The sequence below is a fragment of the Pseudophryne corroboree genome, chromosome 4, assembly GCF_028390025.1.
Source record: "Pseudophryne corroboree isolate aPseCor3 chromosome 4, aPseCor3.hap2, whole genome shotgun sequence".
Lineage (NCBI taxonomy): Eukaryota > Metazoa > Chordata > Amphibia > Anura > Myobatrachidae > Pseudophryne > Pseudophryne corroboree.
The window spans coordinates 875570732-875595548 of NC_086447.1; the positions used below are offsets into that span (position 1 = coordinate 875570732).

General features: G+C 46.1%; 1 protein-coding gene across 4 annotated transcripts in view; it reads left to right on the top strand.

The window, feature by feature from the left end:
- Positions 1–24817, top strand: part of KIF6 (kinesin family member 6) — an 873149-nt gene that overhangs the window by 341032 nt on the left and 507300 nt on the right. For all 4 annotated transcript variants that reach the window (XM_063918838.1, XM_063918839.1, XM_063918840.1 and 1 more), the window contains exon 13: positions 6699–6917. In XM_063918838.1, the coding sequence (XP_063774908.1) occupies positions 6699–6917 (219 nt within the window). The remainder of the gene's footprint in view (positions 1–6698; positions 6918–24817) is intronic.

Sequence of the window (24817 nt, forward strand, 5' to 3'; positions counted from 1 at the left end):
AAAAGTATTGAGAATTATACGGCAAAGAGGCGTAAGAACGATACTAGTGGTTCCGGATTGGCCAAGAAGGACTTGGTACCCGGAACTTCAAGAGATGATCACGGAAGATCCGTGGCCTCTACCTCTAAGGAGGGACTTGCTTCAGCAGGGTCCCTGTCTGTTTCAAGACTTACCGCGGCTGCGTTTGACGGCATGGCGGTTGAACGCCGGATCCTAAAGGAAAAAGGCATGCCGGAAGAAGTCATTCCTACTTTGATTAAAGCAAGGAAGGAAGTAACCGTGCAACATTATCACCGAATTTGGCGAAAATATGTTGCGTGGTGCGAAGATCGGAGTGCTCCGACGGAGGAATTTCAACTGGGTCGATTCCTACATTTCCTGCAATCAGGATTGTCAATGGGTCTCAAATTGGGATCTATTAAGGTTCAAATTTCGGCCCTGTCGATTTTCTTTCAAAAAGAATTGGCTTCAGTCCCTGAAGTTCAGACCTTTGTTAAGGGAGTGCTGCATATACAGCCTCCTGTGGTGCCTCCAGTGGCACCGTGGGATCTCAATGTGGTTTTGGATTTCCTAAAATCTCATTGGTTTGAACCACTAAAAAAGGTGGATTTGAAATATCTCACATGGAAAGTGACCATGCTTCTAGCCCTGGCTTCTGCCAGGAGAGTGTCAGAATTGGCAGCTTTATCTTACAAAAGCCCATATCTGATTTTCCATTCGGACAGGGCAGAACTGCGGACTCGTCCGCATTTTCTCCCTAAGGTGGTGTCAGCATTTCATCTGAACCAGCCTATTGTAGTGCCTGCGGCTACAAGTGACTTGGAGGACTCCAAGTTACTGGACGTTGTCAGAGCATTAAAAATATATATTGCAAGGACAGCTGGAGTCAGAAAATCTGACTCGTTGTTTATATTGTATGCACCCAACAAGATGGGTGCTCCGGCGTCTAAGCAGACGATTGCTCGTTGGATCTGTAGCACAATCCAACTTGCACATTCTGTGGCAGGCCTGCCACAGCCTAAATCTGTAAAGGCCCACTCCACAAGGAAGGTGGGCTCATCTTGGGCGGCTGCCCGAGGGGTCTCGGCATTACAACTTTGCCGAGCAGCTACGTGGTCAGGGGAGAACACGTTTGTAAAATTTTACAAATTTGATACTCTGGCTAAGGAGGACCTGGAGTTCTCTCATTCGGTGCTGCAGAGTCATCCGCACTCTCCCGCCCGTTTGGGAGCTTTGGTATAATCCCCATGGTCCTTTCAGGAACCCCAGCATCCACTAGGACGATAGAGAAAATAAGATTTTACTTACCGATAAATCTATTTCTCGGAGTCCGTAGTGGATGCTGGGCGCCCATCCCAAGTGCGGATTATCTGCATAAATTGTACATAGTTATTGTTAACTAATTCGGGTTATTGTTGAAGGAAGCCATCTTTCAGAGGCTCCGCTGTTATCATACTGTTAACTGGGTTCAGATCACAAGTTATACGGTGTGATTGGTGTGGCTGGTATGAGTCTTACCCGGGATTCAAAATCCTCCCTTATTGTGTACGCTCGTCCGGGCACAGTACCTAACTGGAGTCTGGAGGAGGGTCATAGGGGGAGGAGCCAGTGCACACCACCTGATCGGAAAAAGCTTTACTTTTTGTGCCCTGTCTCCTGCGGAGCCGCTATTCCCCATGGTCCTTTCAGGAACCCCAGCATCCACTACGGACTCCGAGAAATAGATTTATCGGTAAGTAAAATCTTATTTAAACACCCAGAAGTGACACATGTAGTCAGTCCTCCTATCCCCTTACTCTATCAATTAATGTAACACATTTACTAAAGACAAATGCTGTAAAACCCCCGTTTTCGGGGGTTTTACCGCATTTTCAAATGTACTAACCCTCGGACTCCCGCTTAACGATGCAGAGGGTATAGTCAACTTTTTATGGCGATACCCTATAGAAGCCTATGGGCTTCTTACCGCGTCCCGCCACCTCCGCGCCACTCCGCCCACCCTCCCCCCGGCATACCTGTGTGCAGGCAGCCCGTGGTCGCGGAACCCAAACTTCCCCTTCCCCAGCAGCACAGCCGGGGGTCCTTCTGGCTGCAGGGAGAAGGATTCCAGGACTGACTGCTGATATCACCTCCCGGGGCTGGGAGTTGACGGAGATCCCCCGGACACCTTCTCACAGCTATCGCGGGGGTCTCTGTCATCGCTTTGCCATGTTAATTGCATACTGTATGTTAGTACATGTTAGTACTGTGGTGGACGGTGAGGGGCGGCGATGTATTTTAATACATCCCGCCCATAAGAGGCTAAATGAGCAGTGTTTTAAGTGAAGAATGACCTTGAAGTCCCACTTTGCTCTTCACACCATGTTGATGTCCAGGTGTTTTCTAAAAATATAGGAGCAGATTGATTTACCAGGACCAATTCCGAGTACCTAGAGGCAGGTATGTACTAAGTGGGCATGTGTACAGTGGTGCCTGTCCTGGAGATAGAAATTGAAGATTCTCTGATAGATGGCAATTAATTATTTTGGGAGACTGGTATATAGGTATTAAGACTTGACCTAAACCAAGCAGAAACCCAACCGGAGTAATTATCAGTGGATTGGCGACACACGGTTACCACGTCGTTGTCCAGTCACAATTCTCCTGGTTGAAGTCCAGGTCTGGCCGCACCATTCTCTGCGGATAGCAGTAATGTACGGTAGCCGTTCCATTCCCCAAAGGGCTTTTATTGTTAAGTGTTCTTCAGTGTCTTCCAGTAAAACCATCAGAGCGGCAGAGAGTCTGTAGACACAGCAGCGGGGCCTTACTAATGACTAATCTGTCATTGCTGGTGATGTCATAGTGACTAAATGCTTCATGAAAACAGTAGATCAGATCCTGTTACATATAAACAAATGCGAGTAGCTATAATTTCAGGGGAACCCATCCAGTTACTGGTTCCCTAGACATCACAGATTATATTTAGCAACAGGCAATACAATTAGTAGCTAGAATATCATTCTATACTAAATTAAAGGCATATTTAATGGCTGCATCCAGAGAATATGCTCTTTTTTTTGTGGTGAGCCCCCTCTCACTGATTTTTGGGTAGGATATAAAGTTTCCCCCGCATGCAAAGAAACATAGAATCTGCCGTCAAACATAGAATTTGACAGCATTTAAGAACCACTTGGCTCATGTACACACACGGGTTAATTTTGTTGTCGAGAGTCAGTTAACCTACCAGTATATTTTTGGATTATGGCAGGGAACCCACACAAGTACGGGGAGAATATACAAACTCCACACAGTTAGCGCCTTGGTGGGAATCGAACCTATGACCTCAGTGCTGTGGGGCAGTAATGCTAACCATTACACCATTCATATATCCGTCAATGAGTTTTATTTTAACAGCCTGATGTAGGTTGATATGAAACAACGGAAGCTTTCCGGACTAGCTGCGTACCCCCAGTGTCATTAATCCAATGAATTTGTGATAGATTAAATGTACAGATGCGTCCTCATACATCTTGCCGCAATACGCCACGCAGTGAGAGATGCCTGGCTTGAGTGAGCTGACAGGTCCCATGCAACTCCATCAGCGTTGTACGTCTTTGTTTGCCGAAAATGCATCTTATTCACAGCACTGTGTGAATAGGACGCACAAGCAGACTCCTCTGATTAAAATGATATGCGGCATGCCTATATTCTCTGTGCAACCGTGATTGTGTCTGCATACGAAATGGTACATTTCAGTGCTCTCTCTGAAAACACTGTAGAGTAGCATTTCGTATGCAGGTACAGCGGCGGTCGCAGACAGATTATAGGCATGTCACATATCATTTTAAGCAGCAAAAGCATTTGCCTTATTTTGCGAATAAGACACATTTTAATAAAAAAAGTCACACGAAAAGACCCTTGGCGCTACCAAATCACGCCACAGCATGGCGTGACTAAAAAGACTGTTTAACACGCAGAGAGACTAAATGTAAGTGGTCACAGCTGTATTTTCTTCTGTCACAGGTTGAACGCTGTGGAGCGATATTTGTATCTACGCATTTCTTTCTACTGTGCGTCTAATTCTCTACTGTGCACGCATGTGTCCAGATTTTTTTTGTACACAGTCGCAGTACAAATTTAGACGCACAGTAGAAGAAATATACGGGTCGTACCTGGATAGTGACTTGGAGGTAATGGATGGGGAGGCTCATCGGAGTTTCTCAAGCGTGTCGCTGATGGCGGTTACATACAGAGATGCAGATTTGCTCACACAGGAGACAATATTCAGGCGGATAATCTGCTCCTGCCATGGGGCTGATGGCGCAACTGGTTGTTGAGTCTAAAGACGCACCAACCTGTATTTCAGCAGCTACGAACACTGACAGTGGGCCTCTCAGTCCCTGCACATTCAGACGCATGGATGTGTGATGCCCAGTATCTGTCCCTCTGGCCCCTCCTAACCACAACTGCAGCTGCTGCCCCGCAGGGTTTAATAGGCTGTCCGGTTGCTAGGCAGCTAAAGTGGTCCAGACAATTACCTGCAGGACACTAGGACCCAGGATGGAGGAATCTGCAGGCTTAAGGGGATTGGCGGCCCAGAGAGCGGGAGAAGGTAGACGGGACTGGCGCCAAGAAGAGAGGTCCGGCGGGAGAGAGAGGACGAACGGAGCAGCGGCGCGCGCCTCAGACCCCCGGGCGGAGAGAGCCGCGGACGGAGACCAGCGGGACCGCTACTGTCAGCCGCCGGGGAATTGCCGCACAAGCGAGGGCGCCAGAGAGTGACATCACGCCCGGCCGCCGGGCGGAGAAGATGCGCTGCCGCTGGGCGCCGGGAGCAAGCTGCCGCTGGCCGCCACTACGGAGCTGAGAGTCACAACGGGGGGAGACGCGGGAGTGCGCGCTGTGTAGCGCATGAGTGGAGCTGCGGCCCCGACAGGAGGAAGAGCCGCCCGGAGCCCCCACCATTGCTATACTGAACTCCACGGAAGCAGAGGCTGGAGACAGGTACTCCTCACACTCCTTACGCCAGGGGACACTTAGTAGGGGAACTGAGGCACCTTCCCCCCTCTACTCTAACCCCAGCTAACTCTCTACGCACCTCCACAGATAGGGGAACCTTAGTCCCGACCGCACTCTAAGACCACACTGTGCCTCAACCCGGGCGACCCCTAAGTTGCTACCTAAGCCACCGCCTCAAAGAGACGCACTGACCTAAAGGAGCAGTACCACTACGCTGCACCCCAGTTGTTATACGCCCTTCCCTCTTGCCAGGTTGTGTTAAGGGAAGTGATCCCCGGAAGGCAGTCAGAACTGTGTATTGTGTGCCGGACGTATCAGCCCCACCAGACGGCGAGCAGGCATACCTGCCTTCAGTTGCTTCGCTGTGCGAATCCATATGTGGACTTCTACGGATTTTGTGTAAGGTCAGAGACTTCCCTTTAAAAAGTCTATAGTGTCGCCTAGTGGCCTACTACTATACTGTTTGAACATTCCCGAACCTTCTTTTTTCTCTTAAAGGCCAGTTTAGGTATTGGAATTTCGAAAGTACTTATGTTGTTATGACCTGTTTCATTATGCAAATGACCTGTATTATTTAGTAATGTGCCTTACCAAAATGTGCTAAATATACTGACTAGTAGCTCACGTTACGTAAGTGGTACAATAAACCTTTGTTACCGTATCCCACTGTAGTGGTCCTTACACACTTGGGGGTGTTGTCTGTACTGGGGTATCTCCGTTCTTCTGCCCAGGTCCTATACAGGTGTCCTCCGCAGATTCCAACAGGCTTCGCACAAGCATGAACTGGACGACCGGACCAGCTGCAACGGGACAGATGCGAGACTTCAGGTACGCTTCACCACATATTACACTTGGCGTCCGCAAACAGGATACGAACAAGATGACGGAATCACAGGTTCCCGCTACTCCCACATCAGCATCCGGCAGGAGGATGCTACCACCGTCACCCGGACAAAGAAACACGACCACCATGGCGGCATCACCGTTGACTATGCCATACTATTTTGGAGCACCATGGTTACCAACGTTTGCAGGAAAACAAGTGCCGGGTTCGAGTACATTCAAAGAATTTAAAGACAAGATGTACTCCATGTTCTGCCTGTACTCGCTAACCGAAGAACAGAAAATAGAGATCGTGATGGGTCAATTGACGGATTCGGCACTACGGGAAGTGAAGGCATGGGAAAACTGACCTGTTTCATTATGCAAATGACCTGTATTATTTAGTAATTGGCCTTACCAAAATGTGCTAAATATACTGACTAGTAGCTCACGTTACGTAAGTGGTACAATAAACCTTTGTTACCGTATCCCACTGTAGTGGTCCTTACACACTTGGGGGTGTTGTCTGTACTGGGGTATCTCCGTCCTTCTGCCCAGGTCCTATACAGGTGTCCTCCGCAGATTCCAACAGGCTTCGCACAAGCAGGAACTGGACGACCGGACCAGCTGCAACGGGACAGACGCGAGACTTCAGGTACGCTTCACCACATATTACAGATGTACAGCAGTTAACAGCTCTGTACCTCATGCCTCATGGTGGTAGGTATTTCAGAGTCAGGAACTTTGGTTCAGCCAACATAATGGTGGTATCAACTGTGTTTAGTTGGTAGGTCCACATTAAATATGTTTCTGTTCATATAAATTACCTCAGTTTTGTTATCTGGAAAGATTTTCCATTATCCATTGATAAACATCAGATATTTTAGTCAGTATGTTAAAGAAAGAGAAGAAAAGGGCTCAGGATGCCACGTATGAAATGAGCCTCTCTGGTGCCCAGCTCCATTCATCCAGTACCCCAGGGCTCCGAGGAAAACCTGCAACAGGGTGGCCTCAGTTACCTGCATCATCTACTGTCCAATCCATGAGTGACAGCTCCTCTCCAGAATCCGGGCCCAGCGATCCCCACAGGAGGACAGGTGCGTGAGATATACAATTTCTCTATATAAACTCATGGAAGCCATAAAGCAGTACCTGACACATAAATCATAAAGCAGTACCTGACACATAATTCATAAAGCAGTACCTGACACATAAATCTTTGACATAACCTTCTGATGAATCTCATTACTAAAACCATGGAAACAGATCTAAGCCGTAGCCAAGTGCATATATGGTAAGATATGTGAGCTTATGTCCAGATGTAAGCACAGCCACTGCCAGCAATCTCGGTCTGCAGGGTGATTGAGTTGGACAGTAATCTCATCCTTGAAAGTGTTCACATATATGAGCAGGGAAAATCAATGATTAACACTGTAGACGCGTTTTAGTAATGCTTCCACTAACGCGTTTTCCTTCCTCTTTTACCAATTCCAGTTTATTGTACTTGTTAGCGCACGAGAATCAGAAGGCGTGCTGCATTAGAAAATGACACCACTTTTTGCTATTGTACATTTATCTCACTTTTTAAGCATTCAGATGTGAACCAGCCCTTAGGTCAGGGGTGGGGAACCTCCGGCCCGCGGGCCGTATAAGGCCTGCAAAGCCATTTGTTCCGGCCCACCTGCTTGTGTCAGCAAGACATGCCACCGCTCAGTCCGGCGGCGGCGGCGTTTCTCAGCTGTCAGGGCAGGGAGGAGAGCGCAGCTACATGTCCGGCGGCAGCGGCGTGTAGGATCTCAAACCTGCCGCCTGTTTGTGAGGCAATCAGAGCTTGCGGCCCGTCCACAAGCTCTGATTGGCTCACGAACCGGCGGCTGGTTTGAGATCCTATCCACTGCCGCCGCCCAACATAGCCGCGCTCTCCTTCCTGCCCTGACCCCCTGACAGCTGTGACGCGCCGCCGCCGGACGGAGCAGCAGTGAGCAGCACTGTGGGGGCATTTGTGGATCTGGCACTGTGGAGGCATTTGTGGATCTGGCGCTGTGGAGGAATTGGTGGATTTGGCACTGGGGGAATTTGTGGATCAGGCACTGTGGGGGCATGTGTGGATCTGGCACTGGGGGCATTTGTATATCTGGCACTGTGGGGACATTTGTATATCTGGCACTGGGGGCATTTGTATATCTGGCACTGTGGGGACATTTGTATATCTGGCACTGGGGGCATTTGTATATCTGGCACTGTGGTGGCATTTGTGTATCTGGCACTGTGGCGGCATTTGTGTATCTGGCACTGCACTATTGGGGGCATATGTGTATCACGTCCCATTTTAATTGGCCACACCCATTTATTGGCTCACTCAGTACCTTTAAGCGGCATAACTACTGGGGGGCAGAATAATTTTTTAGTTGATCATTTTTGTATGGCCCCCGAAGGATTTTCTAAATATCCAAATGGCGCTTGGTAGAAAAAAAGGTTCCCCGCCCCTGCCTTAGGTTATCCTGGATCTGCTCACTGTCCTAAAAGATATAGGGGGTTATTCAGGTTTGTTAGCAAACAGAAAAGCAAGAAAATGGGCAAAACCATGTTGCACTGCAGGTGGGGCAGATGTAACATGTGCAGAGAGATTTAGATTTGGGTGGATTATATTGTTTCTGTGCAGGGTAAATACTGGCTGTTTTATTTTACACTTCAATTTAGATTTCAGTTTGAACATACCCCACCCAATTCTAACTCTCTCTGCACGTTACATCTGCCCCACCTGTAGTGCAGCATGGTATTGCCCATTAGTCTGCTTTTTTGCTTTGCTAACAAACTTGAATACCCCCATATCCTGCAGCATGGTTGATGAATGTTATCACTACATCTATGGGCATGTTCTTGTATGGAGGACAAATGAGAGTTCAGTGTATTCTGAAATGAAAGTATAAACCAAAAAATGTAAACTGCTGAAGAACCTTCCCAACACTGTCCCACAAATGTACTTGCAGGCAGCTTTGCTTTCACCTTTCTGTCCAGTTGATCCCAAACCAGCTGGATAGGGTGTAAGTCTGAATACTGTGCGACGGTGGCAGAACCAGTGTGCAGCGGGCCCAGGTGCAAAAATATGCTTTGGGCCGTGTCGTCGTCCCCCCCCCCCCCAAAAAAAAAAAAAAAACCACAAAAAAAACAACAACAACAAAAAACAACCCAAAACAAAACAGAAACAAGGCACAAGAAAAAAAATAACAAAATATTTGGAGGAGGGGCCCTCAGGTGTCTACTGTTACTATATCAGCATGATAATAGTAGAAACCGGAGTAGATGTAACCATATTGCACCCTGAGAGATGTATTATCCTACATACGGGATCACTACGGCTGGCCGGCGGTCGGGCTCCCGGCCGGCGCCGGTATACTGAGCGCCGGGAGCCCGACCGCCGGCAAACAGAAGACCACCCCTACATACAGTAGGCTTCATTGCAACAGTGCCTCTGTCTTTATAACACACTCCATATACTACACCCACCCATCCATCAATGCTATATGTAGTACCTCTTACTACTACTCACAGATCCCCCAAGCACTGAAATGCCACTGACTGACCCATACCACACCCACTGTAATTCCCCTCACCACAAATCCTTGACCCCATAACTGACCCTCTAAAATACCTCTCACTCACCATCACTACCTAAACCCATATCTCAATGACCGACATACCCCTCACTCACCATCACTACCTGAACCCATACCTCACTCACCAACATACCCCTCACTCACCATCACTACCTAAGCCCATACCTCACTCACCGACATACCCCTCACTCACCATGACTGCCTGACCCCATACCTCACTCACCGACATACCCCTCACTCACCATTCACTGCCTGACCCCATACCTCACTCACTGACATACCCCTCACTCACCATCACTACCTAAACCCATACCTTACTCAATGACATACCCCTCACTCACCATCATCACCTAATCCCATACCTCACTCACCGACATACCCCTCACTCACCATCATCACCTGATCCCATACCTCACTCACCGACATACCCCTCACTCAACATCTGTACCTGAACCCATACCTCACTCACCGACATACCCCTCACTCACCGACATACCCCTCACTCACCATCACTACCTGAACCCATACCTCACTCAATGACATACCCCTCACTCACCATCATCACCTGATCCCATACATCACTCACCGACATACCCCTCACTCACCGTCACTACCTGAGCCCCATACCTCACTCACAACATACCCCTCACTCACCATCACTGCCTGAACCCATACCTCACTCACCGACATACCCCTCACTCACCATCACTGCCTGACCCCATACCTCACTCACCGACATACCCCTCACTCACCATCACTGCCTGACCCCATACTTCATTCACTGACATACCCCTCACTCACCATCATTGCCTGACCCCATACCTCACTCACTGACATACCCCTCACTCACCATCACCGCCTGAACCCATACCTCACTCACCGACATACCCCTCACTCACCATCACTGCCTGACCCCATACCTCACTCATTGACATACCCCTCACTCTTCATCACTGCCTGACCCCATACCCATATGTGTATGTTCTGCTTAATGTCTGCATGTTTAGTGTGTTTTGCATTAAGTCCCCCCTCTTGTCTATATGTTCTGAGTTATGATCTGTATCGTGTTTCCAACCCCCATCTATACACTATGTCCAGTACTGTGTGCCCCCCCCCCCCCCCCCCCCCATGTTCTGTATTTTGCACCAATAACTGTACAAACAATAATCTACATCCCCTTCCCCCTGGGTATTACCATTTTTGTGCTTTTTTCCCTCACATCATCTGTTTTTAAGGTACTTGCTATCCCCTCTTCTATTGCCAGTAATGTGCTCCAACCACTGTATTGTCGGTACTGCATCCCCCTCTGTATTGCCAGTGATGTGCTCCCCTAGTGTGCTGCTGGTGATGTGCCTCCATAATATATTGCTAGTGATGTGCCCCCTCCCAACTGTTTTCCCAAAGTGGTTTCACTAATGAATTTACAGTAGTGTGCCCCCATGTCCCAAGACTGTGCTCCCCCCATTTACGGCCATTAATGTTCTCCCTCCATCATTGTTCTGCTCCAGCCCTCCAAACTCCACTCCTACTGGATGGTAATTTACCTTGTTCTGTCTTCACTGTCTGTGTCCTCCTCCATGCTCACACTCTCCAAACACGCGGGTCTCCTCTCTCCAGTGACGTTGTGATGTGATTACATCAAGTTGAGTGACATTGCTCTGGATAGTCAGGGACAAGATTGACAATTGAGGACCGGAAAAGGGCCCCCCTCCCTTTCTTCCATGTGGACTGCTTCCTCCATCTTTATGGCCTGAGGCCACCGGGCAGCAGCATACTATAACACATTACAAATGCAGCTTGTTAATACTGCTGACGAATGTGGGCCTCGGAGCACTGCAGCAGCTGCACTGCTGGTAGTTCCGCCACTGCTGTGCACCCTTTCTGTGATATGTAGCCTTCTGCCTTGTTCTTTACCTCAGAGGTAGATTTTGGGTTATTATCTTGCAATAGGATGAACCCTTGACCTATTATGTGTATACGAGAGGGTATAGCTGCCTGGTCCTTCAAAACGCAGAGGTAGCCCTTTTGGTTGAGAGCCCCGATTTATAATCCAACGAAAGAGCACCAGATTATCTGGCTACGTCCTCCTTGTTTAACACTTCGTGTTATGGGTTTTATTAAGTGTTTCACAAGCCGCCACTCTCCATCGTGTTTCAGCATAACATTTTGACAGTCAATGCTATTAATGACAAGACATGGCATGCTTGTCTATTAAAAGCATATATCTTTTCAATTTTGGGCTTAAACATGCTTGGAAGTGGCAGCTTTTACAGTCTACCATTAAGCAAATAAACCCCACACCCAAGGAACCATCCTTCCACCCACTTGACCGCATCCAAAAACACTGCATGATGAACCACAAATTTCAAATGTTGATTCATTGGTCCATAAGAACTGGTAAAAAGGATTAATAGTTTACTGCACTTGTGGTGAGCTGCTTAGTTTGTGAATCACTGGATCTTGTTAGTTAAAAAGGTACTGTATAACCAAGCGCTGTGTGTAAGTACAAGTGTAGTGGAGTGAGAAAAATAATAAAAAATTAATAATAAAAAATGTGATAGGTAAAAATAAATATAAAATGAAATAAATAGCTTAAATAGGGAAAAAATAGGGAAGATAGAAAATAGTTTGAGATAAGTGCAATGCGGGAAAAAAAGGTTAAAAAACTTTTAAAAACAACAGTCAATGTTTACAGCCCCTTTCCGGGTGCTGTTGGAGCTTCCAGACACTAGGTACGTATGGTGAGAGTTCTGTTTCAAAGAGCTTTTCTTAGCTTACCCTAATTCAGATGCGGTACTATTACTGCACCGAGCGCTGTGTACGTTTTACCGGAAGTTCGGACATCGGTTTCCAATGACGTCAGACGCTGGCGGTGGCGGGACTTCTTCACGATTCTATGTCTGCTCCCACGATAAACCAACGCATTTCAAATCCTGCTGGATTCTGTTTCAAGAATAAGTGGTGTTTGCTATGTGTGCTGCTTTTATAGGGTAAAAACTTTATTAGAAAAGACGGAAGTCGCCGGAACCGGAAGTGGGCTAGCGGCGGCATCCTCATGGTAAAAATGTTTCTTTCTCATACGTCCTAGAGGATGCTGGGGACCACATCAAGACCATGGAGGTATAGACGGGATCCGCAGGAGACATGGGCACTCTTAAGACCTTTCAGTGGGTGCGAACTGGCTTCTCCCTCTATGCCCCTCCTCCAGACCTCAGTTTTAGAAATGTGCCCAGGCAAACTGGATGCACTCTGAGGAGCTCTACTGAGTTTCTCTGAAAAGACTTATGTTAGGTTTTTTATTTTCAGGGAGAACTGCTGGCAACAGACTCCCTGCTTCGTGGGACTGAGGGGACAGGGGGGGTCATTCCGAGTTGTTCGCTCTGTAAAAATCTTCGCATCGCAGCGATTTTCCGCTTAATGCGCATGCGCAATGTCCGCACTGCGCCAAGTAAATTTGCTATGCAGTTAGGATTTTTACTCACGGCTTTTTCATCGTTCTGGCGATCGTAATGTGATTGACAGGAAATGGGTGTTACTGGGCGGAAACAGGCCGTTTTATGGGCGTGTGGGAAAAAACGCTACCGTTTCCGGAAAAAACGGAGGAGTGTCTGGGCGAACGCTGGGTGTGTTTGTGACGTCAAACCAGGAACGACAAGCACTGAACTGATCGCAGATGCCGAGTAAGTCTGAAGCTACTCAGAAACTGCTACGAGGTGTGTAATCGCAATATTGCGAATACATCGTTCGCAATTTTAAGATGCTAAGATTCACTCCCAGTAGGCGGCGGCTTAGCATGAGCAAATCTGCTAAAATCCGCTTGCGAGCGAACAACTTGGAATAACCCCCAGAATTAGAGCCAACTTCCTAAAGAGTTTCATGGCACTGCTTCTGGCTGACAGAACACCATTAGCTCCTGAAAGATACTGAACGCTAGCCGTGTCTAGATGCTCACTCCCACAGCACGCCGTCACCCCCCTCACAGAGCCAGAAGTCAGAAGACAGGTGAGTATGAGAAGAATGAGCTTCTAAGTAAGTGACGGCTGAGGTACGGCGCGGCTGGCGGGAGCACAGAGCGCTATTGCTGCCCACACACACAGGCACTGCAGGTTGCAGGGCGGGGGGGGGGGGCGCTGCCCTGGGCAGCAAGAAATATACCTCAAACTGGCTAAAAGGGGGCATAAGATGCCGCTGGCACAGCCCTACCCCCACGAGTATAAATATCATGATGTATGCTGAGTGTAAGGACGCGCCATTGTGGGGGCGGAGTTTCTTCCTCAGGCAGCCAGCACACTACTCGGCGCCATTTTCTCTCTCTCCTCAGGCTGCAGAGAACACGCTGGTCCTCTCCTCCACTTCTGACAAGTACAGGGTGCTATTAAGGGGGGGCACAAAGCGATTGTGGTGCAATTAATAGTGTGAATTACTGTTTAAAAGCACTGTTTGGCTGTGGGCATTCTGTGTTCACAGGCATAGCATACTGGCGCTGGGATTGTGAACTGGCTGCTCCTATACTGTGTCCCTCTGACAGATTTTACTGTGGGTCTGTCCCCAAATAAGTCCCAGTGTGTCTGTGAGTGTGCTGTACACGTGTAAGGCATGTCTGAGGCAGGGAGTTCCTCCCTGGAGGAAGGCATTTTAGGGACACAGAGTTGTAATGTGGTGGCGCTGCCGGCACACCAAGAGCCTGCATGGGTGAAAGAGATACATGACAGTATGCATCTGATTAACCGAAGATTAGATAAGTCTGAATCTAAGGCTGCATGGTGGAGAAAATCTGTGGAAGATGTGATTTTTCAGGATGCTGTTATTCCTTTTGCAGGCGGCCCCTCTGGGTCACATAAGAGACCATTTGCGAATCTTGTGCACACAGATACCGACACGGACTCTGATTCTTGTGTCGACGATAGTGACTCCAGAGAGATAGATCATAAATTGGCTAAAAGTATACAATATATGATTGTGGCTATAAGGGACGCGTTGGAGGTTACAGAAAGCACTCCTGTACCTCAGGAGAAGGTTTATTTATGTAAGGAAAAGAAATCCAAAGTAACGTTCCCTCCTTCACACGAACTAAATGCTCTTTTTTGAAGGAATGTGCGTGAATCCTGATAAGAAATTTCGTATTCCCAAAAGGATTCAGATAGCTTACCCTTTCCCGGCTGAGGACAGGAAAAAATGGGAGTCACCCCCTGTGTTAGATAGTGCGCTTTCCAGGTTGACAAAGAAGGTAATTCTCCCTGCACCTGGCACGGCTTCACTTAAGGAGCCAGCAGACCGCAAAATGGAAACGACATTGAAATTCATTTATGTTACCAATGGTACGCTGCTCAGGCCCACTATTGCCTGCACGTGGGTGAGTCGCGCTATTGAAAAATGGTCAGAATGCGTGTCATCAGAGATTGACACGATTGATAAAGATGAGATACTCCTTAAGTTAGGGAATATCAAGGACGCTGCCGCCTACATGCTGGAAGCAATGAAGGATATTGGACTCTTGAGTTCAGAAGCCGTTACCAATGCAGTATCGACTCGGCGGGTGCTGTGGATTGCCAGTGGAACGCGGATGCAGATTCCAAAAGAAACATGGAGGCGCTCCCATATAAAGGATGAGGCCTTATTTGGCGATGGCCTGGATGGGTTAGTCTCGGCGGCTACTGCAGGTAAGTCGACATTTTTCCCCTTTGCGCCTGCACCGGCAAAAAAGACCTTTCACCCACAAATGCAGTCCATTCGGCCCAATAAATACAAAAAGACTGGGGGTTCCCCCTTCTTTACAGGTAGGGGAAGAGGAAGAGGAAAGAAGCCCACAGTGGCTCCTGGTTCCCAAGAGCAGAAATCTACCGCTACTTCTGCCAAATCCTCAGCATGACGGTGGAGCTCCCTTGCGGGAGGCCACTCGGGTGGGGGCACGTCTCAAACTCTTCAGCCAGGGTTGGATTCTGTCTGGCCTGGATCCCTGGGTGTTGCAAATAGTATCCCAGGGATACAAACTGGAGTTTCAATCCAAAAATTATGTCAAGACCAGGTCATAGTCCTGGTACCGTTGTCACAACAAGGGCGGGGTTTTTATTCAAGCCTCTTTGTTGTTCCGAAGCCGGATGGCTCGGTCAGACCGATCCTAAATCTAAAAGACCTGAATTGCTAACTGAAATGGTTCAAGTTCAAGATGGAATCATTTCGGGCGGTGATTGCCAGTCTGGAGGAGGGGGACTACTTGGTGTCGGTGGACATAAAGGATGCTTACCTGCATGTTTCCATTTATCCTCCTCACCAGGCTTATCTGAGATTCGCGGTTCAGGATTGCCATTACCAATTCCAGACGTTACCTTTCGGTCTCTCCACAGCGCCGAGGGTATTCACCAAGGTGATGGCGGAGATGATGGTCCTCCATCAGAAAGGAGTCAATATAATTCCTTATCTGGACGATCTCCTGATAAAGGCGACATCCAGGGAGCAGTTGTTACAAAACATATCACTCTCTCTGTCAATACTCCAAAAACACGGGTGGATCATAAATTATCCACAGTCACAATTGGAACCGACGACAAGGTTGTCTTTCCTCGGGATGATTCTGGACACAGAAGTTCAGAGAGTATTTCTGCCGGTGGAAAAGGCTCTGGAAATCCAGAAAATGGTAAAACAGATATTGAAACCATCGAGTGTGTCGATCCATCAGGGCATTGGGATGTTGGGGAAGATGGTGGCGGCCTACGAGGCCATACAGTTTGGCAGGTTCCATGCCAGAGTATTCCAGTGGGACCTGATGGACAAGTGTACGGGGTCACACCTACACATGCACCGAAAGATAATCCTGTCGTCAAAAACCAGGATTTTACTCCTGTGGGGGTTACACAGCTCTCACCTGCTCGAGGGATGCAGGTTCGGGATTCAGCACTCGGTCCTGGTAACCACGGATGCAAGTCTCCGAGGCTGGGGAGCAGTCTCTCAGGGAGAAAACTTCCAGTGACGTTGGTCACATCAGGAAGCCTGCCTTCAGATAAACGTGCTGGAGCTAAGAGCCATTTACAACGGCCTTCAACAAGCTGTACATCTTCTTAAAGACCGTCCCGTGCAGATCCAGGCGGACAATGTAACAGCAGTCGCGTACATAAACAGGCAGGGCGGAACGAAAAGCAGAGCGGCAATGGCAGAGGTGACAAAAATCCTCCACTGGGCAGAAAAACATCTACAGGCTCTGTCGGCAATATTCATTCTGGGAGTAGACAACTAGGAAGCAGACTTCCTCAGCAGACACGATCTCCATCCAGGAGAGTGGGGCCTCCACCAAGAAGTCTTCGGAGAGGTGACAAGTCTTTGGGGAGTTCCTCAAATAGACATGATGGCGTCTCGCCTCAACAAGTAGCTTCAGAGATACTGTTCCAGGTCGAGAGACCCACAAACAGTAGTGACCCAGTGGGTTTTCCTGTCAGTGTATGTCTTCCCTCCACTTCCGCTGATCCAAAAGTACTCAGGATCATAAGAAAAACAAGGGTTCAAGCAATCTTCATTGCCCCAGACTGGCCGACGAGGGCTTGGTACCCAGATCTTCAGCATTTGCTCATAGAAGATCCTCGGCCTCTTCCTCCTCGAGAGGACCGTGCGTGTACCAAGACTTACCGTGGCTACGTTTGACGGCATGGCTGTTGAGCGCCGTATCCTAGCCAGGAAGGGTATTCCCAAGGAAGTCATCCCCACCCTTATTCAGGCCAGAAAGGGAGTAACGTCGAAACATTACCACCGTATTTTGTGAAAATACGTGTCTTGGTGTGAATTCAAGAAAGCTCCTACGGAAGAGTTTCACTGAGGGCGTTTTCCTCCATTTTTTTCAAGATGGTGTGGAGGCAGGCCTCCGATTGGGATCAATCAAGGTTCAGATTTCAGCCTTGTAAGTGTTCTTCCAAAAACAATTGGCCTCTTTTCCAGAGGTTCAGACCTTCGTGAAAGGGGTTCTGCACATCCAGCCTCCATTCGTGCCTCCAGTGGCACCATGGGACCTTAACGTGGTATTGCATTCCTTCAATCGGATTGGTTTGAGCCTCTAAAAAAGATAGAGTTGAAGTTTCTCACTTGGAAAGTGGTGATGCTTTTGGCTTTGGCATCTGCAAGACGGGTGTCTGAATTGGGGGCCTTGTTTCACAAGAGCCCTTACCTGATCTTCCATGAAGATAGGGCAGAGTTGAGAACTCAACAACATTTTCTTCGTAAGGTGGTTTCATCTTTTCACATAAATCAACCTATTGTAGTACCAGTAGTTACTGACACATTCACTGAATCAAAATCTCTAGATGTGGTTAGAGCTCTGAAAATCTATGTTGCTAGAGCGGCTCATATATGGAAAACAGAGGCCCTGTTTGTCCTGTATGCTCACAACAAGATTGGGTGTCCTGCTTCCAAGCAGACTATAGAACGGTGGATCAGAAATACGATTCAGCAAGCTCATATTACGGCTGGATTGCTGTTACCGATTTCGGTGAAGGCCCATTCCACTAGGAAGGTGGGCTCATCCTGGGCGGCTGCCCAGGGGTTCTCGGCATTACAACTGTGCCGAGCAGCTACTTGGTCGGGGTCAAACACATTTGCTAAGTTCTACAAGTTTGACACCTTGGCCGATGAAGACCTAAAGTTTGGTCAATCGATGCTGCAGAGTCGTCCGCACTCTCCCGCCCACACTGGAGCTTTGGTATAAAGCCCATGGTCTTGATGTGGTCCCCAGCATCCTGTAGGACGTATGAGAAAATGGGATTTTGATACCTACCGGTAAATCCTTTTCTTCTAGTCCGTAGAGGATGCTGGGTGCCCGTCCCAGTGCGTACTTTACCTGCAGTTTAGTTATTAGAGTTACACAAGTTGTGTTATCTTAGTTTTTCAGCATGTTGCTGCAATTGTTTCATGCCTGTTGGCATGTATTATGTTTAATGCCATGTGTGCGGCATGGTTGAGGGTGTGAGTTGGTTAGTATTAAAGTTAGTCCTTTCCTCGAAATGTCCGTCTCCCTGGGCACAGTTCCTATAACTGAGGTCTGGAGGAGGGGCATAGAGGGAGGAGCCAGTTCGCACCCAATGAAAAGTCTTAAGAGTGCCCATGTCTCCTGCGGATCCCGTCTATACCCCCATGGTCTTGATGTGGTCCCCAGCATCCTCTACGGACTAGGAGAAAAGTATTTACCGGTAGGTATCAAAATCCTAGTATTGCACTTATATAGAAAAAATGGAAAGTAGTAAGAATAAGATATAAAGGTGAAGTAAAGTCAATAATTGAAGGCAAGAGTAACTAGTGACTAAATAGAAATAAAAAATACAAAGAAAAATTATGATTTGAAAATAAATAAATAAAATAAAAATAGAAATAGAAAATTAAAATAAAAAATAAAATAAAAATAATAAAAAATAAATAAAAATAGAAAAATAAATTAATATAAATCAAAATCAGTGGATTGTAAATTCAGAGGTGTGATGTATGTTAATGAAAGGAAAATGTTTAGTTCTGTGTCGATATTTAGACCCTGTGGTTCCAATGTTTTTAGCCTATAGATCCATTCAGTTTCTTTTTTCTTTTTGAGCTGACTACATTTTCCCCCCTCCAGTGGGCTCTGACATTATGGATTCCGGTGAATTTTAGACCTGTGGGGTCTTTGTTGTGTTTGGTTAGGAAATGAGCTGACACACTATGTGTTTTTAAACCTCTTTTTATGTTGTAGACGTGCTCGGCAATTCTGGTTTTGAGTTTGCATTTGGTTTGTCCTACGTACTGTTTTCCACATGAGCATTCTAGTACGTATGTTGCTCCCTCTGTCTGACAAGTTATATGGTCTTTGATTTTGAATTCCTCCTTTGTTGTGTTTGACCTGAAGTCTATAATGGATTTTGTAATTGGCTGTTGGTTCTTACAACCGGCACAGTCTGTGCAGTATTGGAATCTTTTGGTTTTATTTGAAATTATTGATGTTTGGAGTATCGGTAGGTAGCTGCTTGTTAGTTGTTGTTTTAGGTTGATCGCTTTTTTGTAGATTACTCTTGGTTTCATTGGTATTGATTCCTCTTGATCTTCGTCCAGAAGTAGCATGTGCCAATGTTTGTCCAAAAATTTTTCAATATCGATATGATTGCTGTTAAACTGTGTTATAAGGTTAATGGAAGTTCTTGATTTGAATGTAAGTAATTCTGTCCTTTTGAGTTTTTTTACTTTCTCTAGCTGATGGGTCAGTTGGTGTTTTTTGTATCCTTTTTGAAGAAATTTATTTTTCATGTCTTGTCCTTGTTGTTCCAATACTCTCTCATCTGTGCAGTTCCTTCTTAATTGGCAAAACTGTCCGCCTGGGATGTTCTCAATCCAAAGTCTATGGTGATTACTGTTATGTGAAAGCATATTATTTCTGTTGACTTTTTTAAAGTGTGTTCTTGCCAGGATTTTGTGATTCTCTATATAGATTTCCAGATCTAGAAAGACCACTGTGCTTTCACTGTGTATGGTGGTGAACTCAAGGTTCATGTTATTGTTGTTGATGTGTTTCGTGAATTCCATCAGGTCTTCGCGAGTTCCTTTCCAAATAAAAAATACATCGTCGATGTACCGATGCCAACATAAGATGTTATTCAGATTGGGGTTATGGTTCCAAATGTTCAGGTCCTCCCATCGCGATACGATACGATAATCTTTGTGTGTTAAATCTGAATTCTTGTTGTTCTTTGCTGTGAAAGACAAAAGAAATATAGGAGAGATCAAGAAGAGAAGGAACATTGTAAACATCTACAGAATGTTAAAAGACAAGTTTTAAATTAACCCACAAGAAATTGGGATCAAAGAAAGCCCTTTCACAGCAAATAAGAACAAGAATTCAGATCTAACCCTCAAAGATTGAACACACCAAGAAGACCAAAACCATACAGAACATGGAACAAAACAACGAGGTAGAAACAACACACCTCTAATTTTCAACCAAAATACTCACAAAACCCATATAAGTTAAGCAATTGTACAGTAGAGGAACAGAACAAGCTGAAAAAGATGAACTACAAGATTTTGAAGAACTAATAAAGACGATACAGAGAAAAGATTAAATTATGGGGTGGACAAAGCAACAAAAAAGATCCATTGAAAACGACATCTCAAGAAAAAACCCCAGACTACGTACTGTCGGTACAGAAAAAGAGAAGGAATACGGCACCTTCAGGAAAAGAGGTACAAGAGGAAGAAAAAGGAAGAACACAAAGAAAACCGTAGTAGATGACACTACAACATCAGAGACTATATTCAATCTCACCAAAAGAACGTTAATGAAAGATAAAGAGTGCGTACTAAGAAAAGGTCTAAAGTTCGCCCCCCAATCAGGCATTAACAAATTTAATCTCTTCATCGATACACAGAAGTTCGTGAGAAAACTCTGCATAAAGAAATTCTTCAAAAAGGATTATGATCAAGAAAAAGAGCAAACCTCTGCACCCGCAACAGAATTCCAACACCGTTTTAAAACCGCCATCAACTTTCTTCCCAAATCACATTAAGGGCCCTCGTATTACAACCTTTCAAAACCTGGTAGAAAAAGAAAAAAAGAAAATCTATCTTCAAAACCAAAGAAAGGATTCAACTTTACAAAAAAGGAAAATGCACTTAAAAGCCTAAAGGCACTTCCGGTTCCGGCAGCGCATGGAGTAGCCGTGCTCCGTTCTTGCTCTGTATCGCCGCTACATACTCGGCATATCACCTTCTAGGTGTCCCCACCGCAACCACATTGCAGCCTGAGCCTCCTGGGGGTCCCCCTCCGTGTGCATGGAGCGGTACTTGGCCGGCAACATGCCTGGGAAGCCTCCACGTGTCAGCAAAGACAGTGACCGCAGCGCCACTCCTAATATGGCCGCCGCAGCAGCACCAGGTCTTGGATCCTCAGACCTCACAACTCCTGTGGAACCACAGGTACATAAATGCCCCCACAAAATTTCTACACATGATGCAGCCCCTACCATTGCTACTGAGTGTACACTCTCTTATGCTGATATTGTGTGGGCTATAAAAGAAACGGTGCAGCCATTATTGCAAGAGCAGGCTCAGTCTCAAGCTGCTGCATTACAGCAGGCAGTGTTAGATATCAAAAGCCAATATAAACAGCTCACGAAGAGGATAGCCCAAGTTGAGCAGACGGTGGGCTCTAACTTTCAGGACATTGCTGAATTAAGACACCACTGTGAAACTCCACAAATCTGATGTACAAGTCTGGTCAAAACTAGACGATTTAGAAAACAGGTCACGCAGATGTAATTTACGCCTCATCGACCTGCCGGAGATGGTCCGTGGCCCTGCGCTATATCACTTCATATGCTACGTGTTACCTGAGTTATTGGACGTTCAGCAGGTATGTGCAGATTTAATCGTTGAAAGGGCTCATAGAACCAGCCCCTCCAGATTCACCAATACGAATTCCAGACCGCGTGCAGTCTTATTTAAATGTCTAAATTTCCTCCATAAGGAAGCATTATGGTCGGCGTCCCGCCGCCTCAAGGATTTGACATGGGAAGGGAATAAACTGCTAATATTCCAGGATTACTCCCCGGAGTTAACGAGGCTGAGAAAAGCTTTTGCGCCTTCCTGTTCTAATCTGGTAGCAGCTGGGCGCAAATTTGCCTTATTATACCCAGCTCGTTTGAGGATCTTCGAAGGAAATTCCTTCATCCCTTTGGAGGGATCCTAGTGATAGTGTGCTTATGGTTTAATGTCTACCTTTAAAATTGCTACATGGAATGTGGGGCGACTCCACTCCCCCATCAAAAGGAAAAAAGTGCTCTTATATCTTAATAAACTCCGTTTAGACCTGGTCTTTTTGCAGGAGACTCACCTCCTTCCCCCAGAGGCTCCAAAATTGAGGACACTTGTTTGGCAGGTTGTGGCCGACGCTCCTTTTACATCTAAAGCCAGAGGGGTCCTTATTTTGGCTAAACGCTCCTTGGGACTGTAGGTGATCTCTTCTATAATAGACCCAGAGGCACGATTTCTTATTTTAGAAGTTACTATTTTTGCCTCCCACTATGTGTTATGTACAGTTTATGCTCCTAATAATTATTCTAAAGCTTTTTTCTATTCCCTGCTTACTCAGCTATACCCTTTCTCTTCCCTACCTCTGATTGTGGGGGAAGATTTCAATATTATTGCTTCAAAGTATATGGACACTAATTCTGCTTCCTTGACTCGTATTCCTCCCAAATTGGGTATACCATACATAGAACAGCAGCTTAAGGTATCGGATAGCTGAAGATTTCTACACCCCACTGAGAAAGAGTACACCTGCCTCTCTGCAGCCCATCATTCTCTCTCCAGGATTGACTATTTACTGATCTCTGATTCCCTAGTTATCAATACTTTTGATTCTAGTATAGAACCAATGGAGTTGTCAGACCACTCGGTTGTCTGGGCTTCCATATCTACCTAGTTAGATGTTGGCTCCTTTAAACGCTGGCATTTACCAACAGATTTTTCCTCATCTATGGAATTCCGTAGAGAACTTGAAACTTTCAGGGATGACTACTCTGCTCTCAATGCCCAAATGGCTCAGGATGATCCTTTGATTTTCTGGCAGGCCTCCAAAGCAGTCCTTCGCGGACGTCTTATTGAATATGTTACTCGCAGAAAAAATAAATTTGCTACAGAATTTAAGCAATCCCAACAGCAGCTGACAGAAGGCTACCAGAGATTCAAACAAAATCTTTCTCCCACTTTGAAGCGTCTTTATTTGGATGCGATGTTAAATGCTTTAGGGGAAAAACACACTTTTTTATAAAAAACAGATTTTATCACTTTGGAAATAAACAGGTAAGCTTTTGTCAAATTTACTACGGAGAACCACGTCAAATTCTCTTATTCATCCACTTAAACGTTTAGATGGTTCTTTAGCTTCTAGATCTAAAGATATATAGTAGCTCAAGTCCTCTCTGACTTCTTTACAGATATCTATATATCCCCTCCTATTGATGAAAACACCAAATCGTTGTTTTGGGATTCTATCTCTTCCCAACAACTGGATTCGTCTTTAACAGATCAACTCTGCTCCCCTATTACTGAATCTGAGGTTGAAACTTCTATCAAGCACCTCAAACCTCTTAAGTCCCCAGGCCCGGATGGTCTATCCGGGGAATATTATAAAATACTCTCCTCTAAATTACTTCCTTCCCTCACTACATTATTTCATGTTATTCTCCTGTCCCATAAGGTACCTCCATATTTTAATGACGCTATCATAAGTCTCCTTCCTAAACCGGGCAAGGATCCACAACTTCCTGGGTCTTATAGGCCAGGAAGTTGTGGACTACAAATTATTCACAAATATTCTTGCTAACGGACTGAAAACCCTGTTCCCCTCTGTAGTCCATCCAGACCAAACAGGATTTATTTCCGGGAGGCATTTCACTAGCAATATATGAAAGATACTGGCTACGGCGCACTGGTTTGGCCGCACTGGGAACCCAGACCCACACTTTCTTTTTTTTCTCTAGATGCCTAAAAGGCATTTGACCTGGTGAATTGGGACCATTTATACACCACTTTGGCAAAGTTTGGGTTCCCACTGGGCCTGGCTCGTGTGCTGCAGGCTTTATACTCCTTGTCTAGTTCTCATTGTCTTCCAAAAAATTTCTTACTCCAATTGTTGCCCTTGAAGCTTACTAAGGCAGATTCTATGCTTTATGACATACTATTTACAAAATTTCTGTGGGCAAATAAAAAGCCAAGGATAGCTCTTGCCAAACTTAAATTAAAACGGGAGGAAGGTGGTCTCGCTATCCCAGATTTATCTGCTTTCTCTAAGGCAGTTGCCTTTAGATACATTACTGATTGGCTGTTGATGAGATCCTCGTATACCAATTACCATATTGTGCAAGCTCTGGTGTCCCCCTATGACTTAAAGGCCTTACTGCACTCCTTTATTACCACCAGTAGCGAAAGACAATTTGTTATTTTGGGACTCTTATCTGCCTTTGAAAGCAATAAATAAAGCGATGAATCGGAATTATGAGCGCTCTGATTTTATCCCCATTTGTGGAAACCCCTGTTTAACTTCAACTTTAGAAAATGCAAAGTTTGCTCTATGGCAAACTAAAGGAATCAGTTGTATTAGAGACATTTTTGATCCAGGGGAAGTAATGTTCTCTTTTTCTGGACTAATAGAGAGGTATAGTGTACTCCGATCAGAATTTTTTATGTACCTACAAGTTAAGCATTATGTTCAGTCCCTGCCTCAGGCTCTGCTTTCTCCCCGAGACTCTGACCCTCTCACATCTTTACTCGTACATATCTCAAAAATGCGCTTAAAAACTCAATATATATATTGGGATCTTCTCCCTATGAAAGTTGTCAAAGTGTGGTATTCTATGTATGAAAAATGGAAGGTAGACCTCTCT